Here is a 15,607-nt window from a genome sequence, read left to right on the forward strand (position 1 = left end):
GTGACAGCCAAACGCCAGTGGATTCAAATCCAGCAGCTCATTGAAATAAATTCCCTCCTGAAAATGTCCACCCTGATATGAAAAGAAGAAGGTTGATCTAGTATTTTTCATGAGATTCTAATAGGAATGTGGCAGCACAGCTGCAGCTGGCTGAGCCAAAGTTCATCGTTCAAGGGTTACACAACACCTTGGGAAGGAGCCAACCTGTGGGAGGGGAGAGTGCTGTAGCTCTGCAACTTGAAAGAGTGGGAGAGCAATCGACTCAGTGTGCTTCCTTCCATACATTCAAGGTAATTGTTAAATACTTACAATAGCCTACAATTGGTGCTCACTTAAGTGATCTAAATCCAGCTCAGCAGCTATTACAAACATTGCAGCACTTTGTAGGCAGCTTTTTAAAATACAATATTTCTCTATGCTGTTGATTTGATCTATGCTGTGTGTTGCATTGCAGGGTTCAGCCATGGCTGCAGAGGCAAAGCAGACGTGTTATGAGGGCAGTACAGTCCAAAGCTTTCAGTTCTACCTAGAAAAGTCAGGAGAACACAAGGCCATTCTCCAGTGTGTTCATAGCATCCTGCCAGGAGAATTTAAAAGGTACAACAAAAGAGGTTGGAGAGCTGCACTGCTCTTGCTTTTATCAAATTTTTTACTTTTTTTCTCTACTCCCAGCAGAAAGGTTATATGCCTTCTATCTGTCTCTTTGTGCCTTGTGAAGGAATGGATCATTTAGCTTATTATCTGAGGTCTCTGTTAATGACTTCTCTCAACAGAGAATGTCTTTTCAAAAGAAGATGAAATTGCCAGTGGTTTCATGCCGACACAAAGCTTGCGGTGTTGCTAACACAATCTGATGCCATTTCTGTTGGTCTAAAGTCTACTTTTTCTCAGTGCGCCCATTTTCCATATGAAAATAACCCTTTTAACACACTGGCTGATGGCATGGCCAGGAAATACAGTGCAATATGGTTTTCTACTTTTGCATGAACACGTTTATATTTTATAGTAATTGTTAAATCTTCATCAAACTGAGTTTTTTAAATTTACATAAACACAGTAGCTGTAAATACAATGAATGCACAGTCTATTCTTAGTGATTCTTGTACTTCAGTACATCTGCATGCAGCATGCACTGTAAGTCTTAGTAAATTCCTATATGCTTTCTATGTAGTCTATAATTGTAGTTTGTTTTACCATAGATACATATTTGTTAATGGGGAACTAATAAACATAATTTGCACATGAAATTACTGCAAACACAGAAGAAATATCAGGGGCAGTGTCCAAATATATTCAAATTATTTGCCATTTTTTACATTGAACAAACTGACTGAAACTTATATTTTACATTGCAGAAAAATTCAAAGTTTTTAATCTCATCATTTATACTGTTCATTTATTTTTATTTGTTTTTCTTTTGATGTGTTTACATAGAATTGGAGCAGGTAAAAGCAGCCTGGATATCCTTGGAGTTGGCAGTGGTGGAGGTAACGTGATGGAAAACAACAACTGATCCTAGTTTTATGAACATGTGTTGTGGTAATTTGGTCTTTAAATCTAAAGTGCCGCTAATCAGCATGCTTATTAAGAGTCCTACAGAGGTCAATGAGCAAATGTTGCTCTAATGCACTCTAGCGAATATGATGAATGTATTTGATATGTGGACCTTTTCATTAGTTTTGATTGTTTCAGAAATGTTTGAAGTATTCATTTCAAAGACATGTTGTTCATGATTGTTTTCACATTGAAGCAGCAGTGTTGGCCATGGGATTTCAAAATCTAAAGACTTCCTGCTTTATTTCAGGGGAGGTGGATGTCCAGATGTTCTCTGTGCTGCAGTCTACATTCCCTGCTCTTCCTATCACCGCTGACATTGTGGAAGGCAGCTCTCAGCTCTCAGATAACTTCAAAGGTATCAACAATTCAAAACACCATTTGCGGTTTTTCTTACTTTTCTAACCGTTGTTCCTTAGCATACGTTTTTGCAAGGTTTTCAAAAGGGTCTTCTGTTGAAACACAGCTGATGAGAGTAAGACTGGACATTTTTGGTAATTGTAAAATCTACTGAACTCCTGCTTCTCCAGCAAGGCTTTGTACACACTGCCTGTGGACTGCATTAAAAGGAGCAACAGTCTGATCTTATCAACAGTGACATCAGAAAGTTTTCTGACCTGTACTGTTTGCAAACTTTCTTGTGTTGAAGATTTCATTATTTTACATTGATGAAACAGACCTTTTTTCTTTCATCAATTAACAATCAGTAACTCATAATGAAAAATTGATGATGTGTTTCTAGACATTTTTGCAAATGTATTGAAAATCAGTATCCATTTACTTTGCTACGGTCAGTTTCCCCCTGATTGCTTTTATTTTTCTCAATCTGTGCCTCAACCATGACTGAAGTCCACCTGTGTAGACTGAATTGATTGGACATATAGAGAGGCATAATCCTTTGTATATTATGTATATGGTCTCAAAGTAAGAACTCTCTGTAAATATCTGTGATAAACTGTTGTTCACATTATGGGTATAAAACCATCTAAATTTTGAGGGTTTGCAGGAGCATAGCAGCCTCAGTAAAGGCGAAAGGAGGAACTGCCTTGGTCAGGGAGGTAACCATGAACTTAATAACAAAAACTGGAAAATCCTACCAGAAGGTTGACCATCTCAAGTGCTCTGATTCTGTCAGGACTTTATTATAGAGCTACATAGAAGCCAGTGAAAGGCATAGAACTGCCTGCTTAGAGAAATGGCATTTAAGGACTCTAAGAGCATGAGGAAAGAGATTGTCATGTCTGACAAAGCAAAAATAGAAGTCTCTAGGCAGAGCTCCAGCCACTATGTGTGGTATACACCAGGCACCATCGTCAGTCATCACCTGGCTTATGCTACATAGGAGTCTACGTGACTGATGATTGTGTTTCAGTTATTAGTCCGACCCCATTTATTTCCATGGAAACGGGAAGCACACTTGCAAAAAAATTTAAAATTTGAGAGCAAAATGTCCATCATCATGAATATATATTTAATTATATGCTTTATTTTGTTGGTAATTGTTGTATAATCGCAATATTACCCTCGAGGGTGTGCTTAAACGTAATTTGAGCACTTTGGTGATGCTTACGGACCTCGGCGCCTGACCGCATCACCGTTGTGCTCAAATAACGTTAAAGCACACCCTCTTGGGTAATATTGCTTAAAGCAGAAGTAAGCGATCCGGTCGTTTTGGCTACTTCTTGTCAGCCGATGGAGTAAGCAGTCCCCGCCCTCGTCCCTACGTCACCACATGCACGCGCATCCCTTGGCTGCACACACAGAGAGGACCGCCCCTTTATGCCGTTCTCTCTCCTCATTGGATAAAGGTTGTAGGATACAAGGAAAGTTTTCTCCTCGGCTTACAGCAGAGCAGAGTGACAGACCCGTGTTTCGGACCAAACACTCTATATAAGTGATTGCTGTCGGAAGATATAACTATTTAAGACTTATATTAACACAAATATTCCGCTTACTTCTGCTTTAAGTATGTAATGGCAGCATCATACAATTTAGAACTGCCTCTCGGTAGCAAAGACACGTCAGGACTGTGGGAAGGATAAAACCAAAGGCAGACAGGTTCTTAAAAGAAAACCTGTGCCAGAGTGCAAGCGACCTGAGACTGAGGTGACAGTTCACCAGCATGACAATGACCTGAGCCATGCAGCCAAGAAAATGCTTCAGTGGCTTGGGATAACTCTGTCTTTGAGTGGCCCAGCCAAAGCTCACACTTAAGCCTCGCACAACATCTGCGGTGAGACATGAAGATGGCAGGTCACAGATGCTTGAGAGGATAAACTGCCCACATCCAGATGTGCAAAGCTTTTAGAGACCCACACAAGAAGACCACATGCTGTAATTTAATAATTTAATAACGACTTTAGAGAACTTTATTTAGACTCTGATCACTTCATTAATGAGATATTTCTTCTTCTTTTTTTATTAATTAAATAACACACTAGTGTGTGCAAAGGTGAAGAGGTCTGAGCACTTTTTGAAGCCACTGTTTATTGGAAACACATCTGATGGCTGTGACATTTCTGCTCATTTCACCTGACTTTCACCTCCTTTCTTGTTTTTATGGATTAAAGCATCACATATCTGCACTCAATCCATTCATCCAGCCAATCATGACTACAATCAAACCTCTTAACTTGTATTATCCTCAGTTCCATATTGGTGATTATACCACTAATAACAGTATAGTTAGTCGTGGAGCTCCTAATAGATTAAAAGTGGCTAAACCTTGTATTGGTTTTGAATTGATCACAGTAATGTTACTTTTGTCTCTCTCTGTTCCTTATATGTCCACCTTTTAGGTTTGGTATCAAAGACCTCCAACCTTCAGAAGATCCCATTCACTTGGCATGTCATGATGAGTGAGGACTACGAGAAACAAGTGAAAGCAAAGGGAGATGTGAAGAAATTTGACTTCATACACATGATCCAGGTGCTTTTTGGACATCCAGTTCAAAAATGAAGTGATAGCATGATTGTGGATTATTGTATTATTTTATGTTGTTCTGCAAGTAAGGTGGAGTAAAACGGACTGTCTGACTTTATTTAAGCAGTTTTGTTTCACTACTATACTGTTGATGTTTGAATTCTTTAGGGAACACGTTGGGAGCAGTGTAGTAGCATGCCGAACAAATACACCAACTAGTCAGACATCCTCTTTGTCTCTTTCATATAGATGATCTACTACGTGAATAACCTCGATGAAACTATCAAGTTCTACCACAGTCTTCTGAAAAACAACGGCACTCTTATGATCATTGTTGAAACTGGTAAGAAGATTTAAATCGCTGCTAACAATTTCTCAGTCAGATCACTGCAATTTGTGATTACAATACTTATAAAATGATTATGAAAATGTGCAACCATGATCAATGTGTGCTCATTGCCAGCTGTTTGACCTATAGTTGCCTGCTCTTCTGCCTCCTCACATGTTATTTATTGACAGCAAAGAAATTGCAATCTGCCTTTCACATGCCGGGGCAACAACTGTACTCATTTATTTAGATAAACATTTTGTTACTGTAATTAATGTGCTTCTTAAACTCATTCTATCCAGCCGTCAGTGGCTGGGACGCCCTGTGGAAGACTTACAAGAAGGAGCTGTGCGTTGAAGGCATCATAGACTACCGCTCATCAACTGAGGTCTTGGCCTGCCTGAAGAGCCTGGGTCTGAAATACGAGGAGCATATCATTCACAATTCCTTTGACATCACTGAGTGCTTCGATCCGAGCAGCGTGACTGGAGAACGTCTGCTGAACTTCATGACAGCCAAAGATCACTTTCACCAGTCCTTCACGCCAGAGATCAGAGCAGGCATTTTAGATCTTCTCAGAAACAAGTGCAGCACTGAGAAAGATGGCAGGGTATTCTTCAACAGCAACTTGAGCTGCATCCTGGCTTATGCTTGAGCACATCATTTCTCTTGTATTCACTTACCCCTGACATTTCATATTCAGTGGCTGCATCTGTCCAAAGCTGCTTTTGAAGAACGACTGTATCACAGCAACATGACAAGCCTATCCCATCTCAAAGAAAATGTCCTTCCTGTCCTTAGATTCACCGTGTTAATACATATTCAACACAATTAGAATCCTCAACAAACAAAACAGTGGTGAAGGAAGATTGCTTCGAAGGACAAGGCCCCTGAATTGAGCTCCAACTTCTTTTTCTGTTTATAAGATTTTGTTTTTGAAGTATTTTACAGTTTCATCACTCCTCGCCAAACCTTTTATGCCTGTAATGATCACTAAAAACATTTCAATGGCTGCCACAGTTTTGCAAAGCTTTAGATCTTTACAATACTATGGGTTTAGCTGACACACAATTTTAGCCATGCAGAAGTCTTGGCTCGATTTCACTGACCTTAGGTTGGACCTTTTTTCGCACATGAAGAAGCTTTTATGATGACTTTATAAATGGCTATATTCTGGATTTCACAACTGCATCTTTACCATTTTAGCCTGCTCTCAAAGGCTTCTTGTTTTAACTACTTTTTTTTTCAATCACGTGGTATAATCAAATCTCAAAAACATTGCAAACCACTGAAAATATCAATAAATCTTCATTTCTAGATATTTTGTTATGTTATTATTTCACTTGTGGAGCTCTTTTGACATACTATTTTGAAAGATGCACTATTATCAATGCATTTTACTTTTATATGGTTTGTGACTATCTGCTAATCTCAGTGAAGTTGTTCAGCAACTACAAAGTTAGCTACAGTCTCAGGAGGCAACACATTTAGTTAGTGGCTCTTTAAAACGGAGAGATATTGTTAGAAAACACTTCAACATACAACATTACATTACTTCATCACAGTGAGGATGTTGCACAAGAGGGGAGCAACGCATTGGTATGAATTTCTATTTTTCTATACCAGAGATAAATAGAGAAGAGCTAATTGGCTGGTAATATATAGCCTCATTGAGCTTTTCTATTGGAGCTTTCCATATTGACCTGGGAGGAAGTCAAGGCTAAAAACCAAGCTAAGAGAATGAATACTAGAAAAAACATTTCCAAGAATGGAAATGGTGTGAATGCTGAAAGCAATGCTGAATGAGCTGAATAAATTGTTGAAACAATGCTGAATGAGCTGAAGAAAGAAAGAAAGAAAGAAAGAAAGAAAGAAAGAAAGAAAGAAAGAAAGAAAGAAAGAAAGAAAGAAAGAAAGAAGAAGAAAAGGACAGAAGGAAAGAAAGAAAATGGGAAGGGTAGATGGAGAAAGAAAGAAAGAAAGAACAAAAGGACAGAAAGAAAGAAGACACAGAGAGAAGGGTAGATAGAGAAAGAAAAAGGTAAGAAAAACAGAATAATAGAAGATAAAGAGAATAGAGAATGAATGAAAGAGACAGAGGGGTAGTAAGAAAGAAGGAAAGAAATTGGGGCGCATGACGTCTGTCCGACTACCCATTTCTCCGACCACCCATTTCTCCGACTCCGACCATACATTTCTTTATTTTTGCGTCATCAGTCCGACCTCCCACTTCTCCGACTTAAGTAGCCCTAACCCTTAACCTTACCCTAAACCTAACCTCAACACTGTAGAATGGGTAGTCGGAGAAATGAGCCGTCGGACTTGTGGGCAGTCGGACTGACGTATGCTACCCAAGAAATTGGGGTGGATAAATGAAAGAGAGAGATATACAGAGAGCGGTAGAAAGAAAGAAAGAAAGAAAGAAAGAAAGAAAGAAAGAAAGAAAGAAAGAAAGAAAGAAAGAAAGAAAGAAAGGGGGTAGAAACAAAGAAAGAGAAAGGAGTAGAAAGAAAGACAGAACAAAAGAACCTGTTTTGGCAGTAAAAACAACACACTTTTAGAACTTGAGTTTCCCTATGATGCTGCTCACTTTAAATCCAGCAGATGGTACTACTATACATCTGAATACAGGCCTGCAGCTGAGCCTGCATCTGTGCTCTAATGCAGTAACTCCAGTAGATGGCACTCTTGCCTCATATTTGCTTATGGCATCAGAGCCAAGCCTGAGCACACCAAGTTTTATTCCACATAATCAAAAACAGCATGTCTAATGTGTGGGAAATAATTCTCTTGGAGTCATTTGTTATTTGACTACTGCATTTGAGGCTCCTACTCAGCAGGCCAACACAGGGACATTTCCACGGCAACAGTGGCACACATACACCATGCTGTTTGCGGTGGCTGCACGCGCACACAATCATGTCGAACCATTGCGGTCTTGTCTCAAGCTATCTAGCAAATGTATTCTGGCTGCTCATTTACCTCATTAGCTTTAATAGGTTAGTAATTGAAATTCATCAGAAATTCTTGTCAGTGCACTCCCCCCTGATGTCAGTGAGCTTTCAGCACCTGTTCAGGCTCCATTACTGGGGGTCCTCACTGGGCCCTCTCATACCACAGAGTGACAGAGTATTAGTCACTGAGATAATCAACCTCAAGACAGTGTTTGCCGCTAATGCTCATCAAGAACTGTTTACTTCACATGCCAGTTGGTGGCTGATCAAAGAAGAAGTTCTCTGCTCGATAAATGTGATGAAATGTTAACAGATCACCTCCTTTTCCCGGTGATTGATTATGCGGAAGTGCAGAACAGCTGGGTATCGTTTTTATTTACTGTCTGCGGCACGCTTATTCTCAGATCACACAATGACAAGCCTCGTCTCTCCAGAATGCCTGATGTACATTTACGTTTCTCCGTGAACCTCATCGGCATGATGTTGTGTAGGTGATGCGCCATTACTGAATCTATAACTACCTCCTTGTCACGATATAGGTCAGACACTGCAGCTGTGCCGGAATGTCAACTTGGTTGTGAGAGGCATCCAGGTGAGAGGCTCCTTCTTCAGCTTTCTTCAGTCCATCTGTCCAGTGACCAGAGCTGAACCTCCAGCCTCTGGCTCTAAGGTGCTTGTTAGTGTTCCTCCACTCATCTTAAGTGTAATGAGGAAACAGGCCATGTGTTCAAAGTGTGAACATCATTATTATTATTATTATTATTATTATGTCTTCACCTGAGCATGCTTTAGTTATTTCTTCTGATGTAATGACCTTTTCCACACAATATGGTCCATGTATCTAAGCCTCACATTCAAATGTCAAAAAGTAAGCTTGGTATGATATACAGTATTATGTATGTAATATGTATTCATTTCTGAGCATCTACTTGTTGCCTCTCAGTGCTGAGGCTTAAAGCAGTGAAGATCCTTGACTTCAGGTAAGCCAAGGCCGCCCTCGCTCTGCTAGAATAAATGAAATAAATTAAAGAGGTTTGTCATCAAAAGGACACACATTTTTTTCATTTGAAAAAATTAACACCTACACAATTTGAACACAAAATTAAAGCAAAAAATACAAAACTGTAAACTAAACACTAAACATAATTCTTAATAGCACTGAAACAACTGACTCGTCCAAACACCATGTACCATGTTAATTCCCACTACACCTAACGCAATGATTGCAAATTATAGAAAAGATTCTTTATATTTTGTTGGGGATAATTTCATGGCTAATGGTTTGACACTGACCAGATGTTGATACCGCACAGTAAATTCATTATTTTGTAAAATCACTTTCAAGTGACCTTTCTGGTCCGAGTTTCAAAAGCTTATTTAATTAATAATTAACAGGCACAACATCAATTTACGAGAAAATACAGGGATTAAATTTAAGCCTGGCTTCTATCTGCACACTGATGCCATTTTTGTATTTTTTTTTTCTCGGCTGATATTAACACTTTGGCTAAATTGACTCTTCAGATGTCTATCTTCTTTAATACAGCTCCTCTCCCCTGGTCCCCTCAGTAGGGAGAGCCAGTATCAGGCCAGAGGCGTCTTCTATCAGCCATCTTGTCAGTGTTTAGACCCCTGTGAGACCAGAGCAGGACATAAACTGGCCTTAAAATACATCACACACACTGTAATGGGCAGAGGCTGCAGCCAGGCCTTGAAATATAGCTCTGATAGCGGTGCTGTAAATGGCTGGCCTCTGTGGCATATTTCATTCTAGAGAATTAGTCCTGTTTAGCAGCTGCTGTTATATAGCAGCTGTCCTCCATTGTTCGGCAGAATGTTGTCGTTTGATTGATGATTCACAGGATTTTGTCTCCTTTTTAAAAATCTAACATCAATTAAATTGGTACAAAAAAGGGAGTGAGGATGGAAATTCCAGTTTCAGAATTCAGTCTCTTACAGATGTTGATTTGCGCTGCGGAGAAGTGACTCGCAGGCTTAAGTCAATCCAATGCGATTAACCACAAATCAGAAAGAGTGGAATGGGGTGACTCTGCTCTAATCAAGTTTACCTTTGTCTGTCTCATTAATCTAGTGATTCGAGGCCTTACAGTCTGATCTGCATTTTTGTTCCTGTGGGTGTGAATATGGAGAACTGCTGCAGATAAACGATGGCACCATATTTATTCTGCATGCCACATATTGAACTAGAAGTGTGAGCGATAAACCAGGCCAAAAAAGAAATGCCAGTAATTGACCTCCTCTAATCATACACTATCTTGATCAATTACAGATATCACATTTACTGAATTAATAAATTATATATTTTGGTGCCTTTTGTTTTTTTGCACCACGAACTTCAAAACTTCTTGTGTGGAGGGGAAGGAGTTAAAGTGAAAAAATAGGCTACTTCAGAAGAATTTTATATGTGCCTGACAAATTGTGATAACAATTTTGAGAAACAACTTGATATTGACTCTAAGCCATACTCTTTTAAGCCCATATTTGCTCATTTGATAAAAAAAAAAGAGTCACTGTCACTTGTTCACTTTGTCAAGCGGGAGAGTTCCTGAGGGTGTGATCCTCCTTAATTACACTCAGTGACATTTACCCTCACCAAACGCCCCAATTCCCCTCACATGGTGCAGTGTTTGGGGGTGTGCTTGTCACTTAATGTTGTGGCATGTGGAAGGAAAAACAAGAACGCGTTATGCAAAGCCACTTGTTTTCTTATGCAGTGTTAGCTCAGATGACTCAGCTTATGTTGATATATTGATATCAGAGATGAAAGACACTTTAACTGACAGACGTCACGGATATGAACGACTGAGCCACACCTACTGCATGTATTGCTTTTTTTTTGTTTTGTTTGGAGTGCATTCAATATAGGAACATGGAGTTAATGTTTATCGGTTTAGTGGTGCTCCTGTAAAGAAATAAATCTGTAAACACCAAGAAATGAGTCTATCCTGGCTTGAAATGGCCTAATTAGGGACACTAAATGTGACCATACTTATTATCGGTGTCTTGAGTGTATCAGTGGAGAACTTTAAAATCTCTTATCAGCTTAACCCTGCTGTGTTTTATTCTTCCCATTACTGAGGGTGATGTCTGCCTCTCCTGCAGCTCTGTTAGTGAACAGATTCAGGACTTGCTCTAAAAACCGATCATGACAGAGCAATCCTGCCAGAAGTTAATACCAGTAGCAGGGATATTTGTGCTTAATCCCTGTCACAAGAAAAAGAAAATAAGACCTTACATTTCCCTGCAGATCTGCTGTGGCTATTATTCTTCAGTGCATTAATCACCTTACATCTCTTCCATTGCTTTTATTAAATGCTCTTTCTGGCTCACATCAATTCATTGTCTCTTAAATATCCCCCTTCTCGTGGGTGTGAGCTTGATGAAGTTGGAAACTTTTTGGAGCTCCATTTAAAGTGCAGGTCCCCAGAGTGACCCCTCCGCCTCAATAACTTACGGTCAGGTTCCCCGAGTCCTTCTGTTTTATATCGCCTCACCAGTGTTCTTGACTAAACCCATTCTAATGAAATGTTCTGCTAAATTGTCAGACATTTCTGCTTTCCATCCATAAAAACAAGGTGTTTACAGCCCTGGTGAGAACCCAAACACAATAAAGATGGTTGTTTAACTTGATAAATCACGGTGCCTGTGAATGGGGGGTATTTGCCATCTCATGTAGGCTGGGATGGGATTCATTGTGAAACTAGCTCACTTCTAATAGAGACGGGACAGTTTGAGCACTTTCCTTGCAACACTGATAACCAATGGGAATTTGTGCTCAGTGAATCTGATGCATATTTCTGATAGACACAAATGGTTTTATTTCAAGTCGTTCTGTGTACCCTCACTTTTCCTCAGCTGCTTGATTGATCATTAGAGCTTGACTCAACAATTCAATTCCTGCAGAAAACAGGCAGATGATTGGTAGCAACATGTGAATTGGGATTGTAAGTGATGGCAGAAGTGCATAGTACTATATGAGAATATCAGGATGGATTAACAGATGCCACCTGCTACATTTGTTCCAGCTGTGATCAGATATTTGTATGTACAGCATTTTTCTCCCCCTCTCAGTTCTCACAAGGTTCGATTCCACCCGCAAATCAATACAGGTATTGATGGCCGTCAGATAAAACCATTATGGCAACCAGCTGTAATTTTTCAGCAAAATTGATTTCATTTTAAATGATCCATGTACATCCAGTGGAGCACACCACCACTGTGAGTGTGTTTTACCTTGACTTCATGCGAGAGAGACATTATTCATCACCAGCAGAATGTCCCTTCTTCACACCCCAATAAAAAGCAGAGTAATGAAGCTTCTGTGGGCGCTGTCACCCCAACACTGCTTTATAAAGGATGACACAATTATATTTTACCAGCTCACCAAAAATGCTGACAAGCCTTGGTTCAATAAAATGCAATCTGTAGCGAGAGGAGCACGCTGGTTTTGTTGCTCTGGAGTCATAGCTCATGAACTACAAGGTGTCGTTGCCTTGGGAAGCTCCTCCAAGAACGTTTTCTCCTGACAATTAAGCCAGAAAAAAGTGGCTGTGTTGATATTAGAAGTAAAGAGTGATATATCACTATTTGTGATACATCAGTTTTGTCATGCTCTCTCATATCCTGTGCAACATATTCTGTCTTGCAGGGAAATAGCTTCACAGGTCTGTTCACAGGCAAATTACATCTCCACATTTTCCTCTCTCAGAAATACATAAACAGGAATGACATTTGCCTCTGAGCAAACAGAGGCTAATGCTGCATTACCGTCAATCAGTCAACTTGGTAAATGTTTGTCTAAAGTATGATGGATGATGTGTCGACAACATTAAAAGGCAACCGCTTCCTAAACCTGAAATCTTGCATATTCAGAGACAGCCGGCGTGATGCTCCAGACAGCCGACCGCCGACGCCCTGCTGCTTGACGCTTACCAGAGGCGGGATATGGCTGCTTCTTAGCGGACGGCATGTTTTTTCCTTGGAGAGAGACACATCTGGCCTTGGATAATCTCTCCTTAGTCTTCTGCTGTGTAATACATGCAAAGCTGTGCTCCATGTAATTCCCCAACTGCTCTTTTTTTTCTCTTGACAAGGGTAAAAACGACCAGTAGTTTTTTTTCCCCAGGGTTAGGGTTACACTATACAAGTGTGAAGAGAATAAGACTTTCAAGTACATTAAAGGTATAATAACTTTGGACTTGTGGCTGATTTTTCCTTATTTCATTCCTGATTGTTAAAAGAAAGTGTGTGGGTGAGTAAAATACAGTAATCACTGGAAAAGTAATGGCAGGTGGAAATGTGGTGGCATTGTACAGTTGTACATTAGCATTCCTGATAGTGTGCAAGTAATACATAAAAATGTCATAATTATGGTTTGTGAAAGAAAATCAGGACAAAATTGAGATTGAGCGTCATGCAATGTTAATGGTAATGAAATGAGCGGTGCGTGGCCAGATGCCTCGAGCCTTAGCAGTATAATATGTACTAGCAGTGTCTCACTTGTTTATTTATTAACAGAGGAATTGTCTGCTTCACTTGCTATCACTGAGGCTTGACAGCTACAGAGTCCAGGTGATGCATGAGCCAATATGTGGACTGGAGAGAGCTCAACGTCGCACATCAATATGAAAATCAGTTTCTGGTAGAAATAGCCCAGGGCAGTACATCCAACCTCAAAAAGTGACTAATCTTAGGGTCATAAACCCTGCACAAGAAGCCCAGGGTCTTTTCAGAGAGACAGAACTCAGAAATGCCATCATTTTCCATCCCACAAGCCAAGGACCTCGCTCCTTGCATTAGCAGATTTCTTTTAATAGTGTGTGAAATAGCAGGGTTGCCAGAACTAAGCAAGAGCAAATAAAAGAGAGTGAAGGGGATTGTGAAAGGTGACCTTAGTCTCTGGAGCGGCAGATTAAAAACTTCAAATGCTCTGCCAGAGGCTGTCCTAAAGAAACAAAAAGACCACAGGCACGATGTTACAGTAGATGGAGGTGGCTGCCAAATATCATCTTCTTACAGAGAGGGATTATGAATTTCACAAGGCAATGGTGGTCCCATTGGTAGGAATATTAGTCCACACATTGTGTTCCAGATCTGCATATATTTCTGTTTATTTTCTCTTTTCCTGACTTTCAGAACTTGGTAGCAGCAGTCTGCTTCTGGAAAAACACACACACACACACACACACACACACACACACACACACGCACACACGCACACATACACACACACACATACACACACACACATCCAATGTCTCTTAAAAATCTTTTTATGATAAGCCGGCTTACATGACTTACACAAACTTACATGGCAACTCTGCTTCACTATTTGAAGTAAATCATAATGGCCATGCTGACACCATGTCTTTTTCATCCTGTGAAACTAAACTGTTGCTGCAACTATAAATATAAAAATGCAAGTCACAGAAGGATTTGTTCCAGAATCGGATTATTATCTTTTTTATTTTATTTTATCTAGCTTTGATTTGATCAGCAGGTGCAAATCTCATAAAATGAAACATTTTAATAGGATTCATCCTGTGTAGTTTGGATAATTGTATAAAGATAAAATTACAACAGTTTTGAAAAAGCACTCCTCATATTGTTTCCAGGCAGGAGGTGCTGCATCCTGTTAGTTTTCATTTGAATGAGTGGACATTGCACTATATAGGTGACCAGGCAGCACTTTTCCCGTCTCTCCAGTGGCGTGATAATAACTCCGCTCTCTTAATTACAGACTCGGCTTCCCAGAGAAATAAAAAAGAAAAGCAAGAAAATGATTTTACTCATGAGGAAAGTGAAACAATGGCTCTCCAAATCCTTGAATGGATTTCTATCTCAAAGCTCATGGTGGAGACGGTTTGAACTGTAGCATCGCCGGGTGCTTTAATTACTGTTCAATGACTTTACTCCGAGTCCTTGGCCTAGTTTAGATCTCTTATCAAAAAACAGCCATGCACTGAGAAAAGATTACTTTTTAAACTCTGGGAAAAGGGGAGGGCAGACAGAAAACAAGCTGATGCTGTTGCACAAATACATGGAGGGGGACACAGCCCAGAGCCATTTGGAAAGCAATAGCCCATTCCAAGATGTGGCATCGAGCTGGCATCCACACAGCTCTTAAATTCCTTTTCTCGAGCCAGATGGCTATGGAATTACACATTTTTTAATCTAAAGCATGAACCTCTCTGGGCTTGGGGAAATCTTCTTGGGATAGCCATTCTGGATTTATTTGCAGAGGAGACATCTCTTGCCCTGGAGGCCACATTTGATGGTAAATACGAAGTTTGACACTGAATGTCCTGAGTCCACTTGGTTCTACTCTAGGAGATAAGTCAAACCCACAAACTTTTACCAACATGCTGTACATGGAGGCAAGCACAAACACTGTCTTGCTGCTTTGTTTGAAATGCACCATACTAACAGCCCATATACTGATATAAAAATATGATTTCAGTGATACAGAAACAAAGTGGGATTTTGTGGGGGTGGGGTTGCATATTATCTTCTTGTCACCAGCAAAATGGTAATTCATTTTGGGTGCAAATAAAACAATTGAAACAAATAACATATAACAATAACATTATTTAGTGGGTAAATTATGTTGAACTGGCTAGTTTGATAAGCTAAGCTAACTGGCTGTATCTTCATTGTATATCAATGGGCAACTGCACAAGTGGCGTCAATCTTCTCCTGTAGTCCTCCTTTCACAGAAACATATTTAAACCCCTGTTTGTTTTGTTGTTTTTTCACCACATAACAAATCTCATTTTTATTAACATCACTTTTCTATGATAAGAATTCTCATATGACATGTGTTGAGTG

General features: G+C 39.8%; 1 protein-coding gene across 1 annotated transcript; it reads left to right on the forward strand.

Annotated features, from left to right (window-relative positions):
* The first annotated feature begins 158 nt into the window (after nucleotides 1-158).
* LOC146979436 (histamine N-methyltransferase-like) lies at nucleotides 159-6,124 on the forward strand. Its single transcript, XM_085789279.1, has 7 exons — nucleotides 159-290; nucleotides 455-597; nucleotides 1,435-1,487; nucleotides 1,805-1,912; nucleotides 4,353-4,483; nucleotides 4,727-4,820; nucleotides 5,108-6,124. Exons 2-7 carry the CDS (start codon nucleotides 464-466, stop codon nucleotides 5,458-5,460), a joined length of 873 nt encoding a protein of 290 aa, XP_085645405.1. The 5' UTR covers nucleotides 159-290; nucleotides 455-463; the 3' UTR covers nucleotides 5,461-6,124.
* Nucleotides 6,125-15,607: the final 9,483 nt, after the last annotated feature.

The sequence above is a fragment of the Trachurus japonicus genome, chromosome 10 (genome assembly GCF_045865225.1).
Source record: "Trachurus japonicus isolate A0001 chromosome 10, Traja_1.0".
In the NCBI taxonomy this organism is placed as follows: Eukaryota; Metazoa; Chordata; class Actinopteri; order Carangiformes; family Carangidae; genus Trachurus; species Trachurus japonicus.

Bases quoted from the DNA above. Each gene is read 5' to 3' on its own strand.
- LOC146979436 (XM_085789279.1), top strand. From the start codon at position 464: ATGGCTGCAGAGGCAAAGCAGACGTGTTATGAGGGCAGTACAGTCCAA. The intron at 1,913-4,352 runs GTATCAACAATT...TCCACCTTTTAG, and splicing joins GCTCTCAGATAACTTCAAAG to GTTTGGTATCAAAGACCTCC. The intron at 4,821-5,107 runs GTAAGAAGATTT...CATTCTATCCAG, and splicing joins TATGATCATTGTTGAAACTG to CCGTCAGTGGCTGGGACGCC.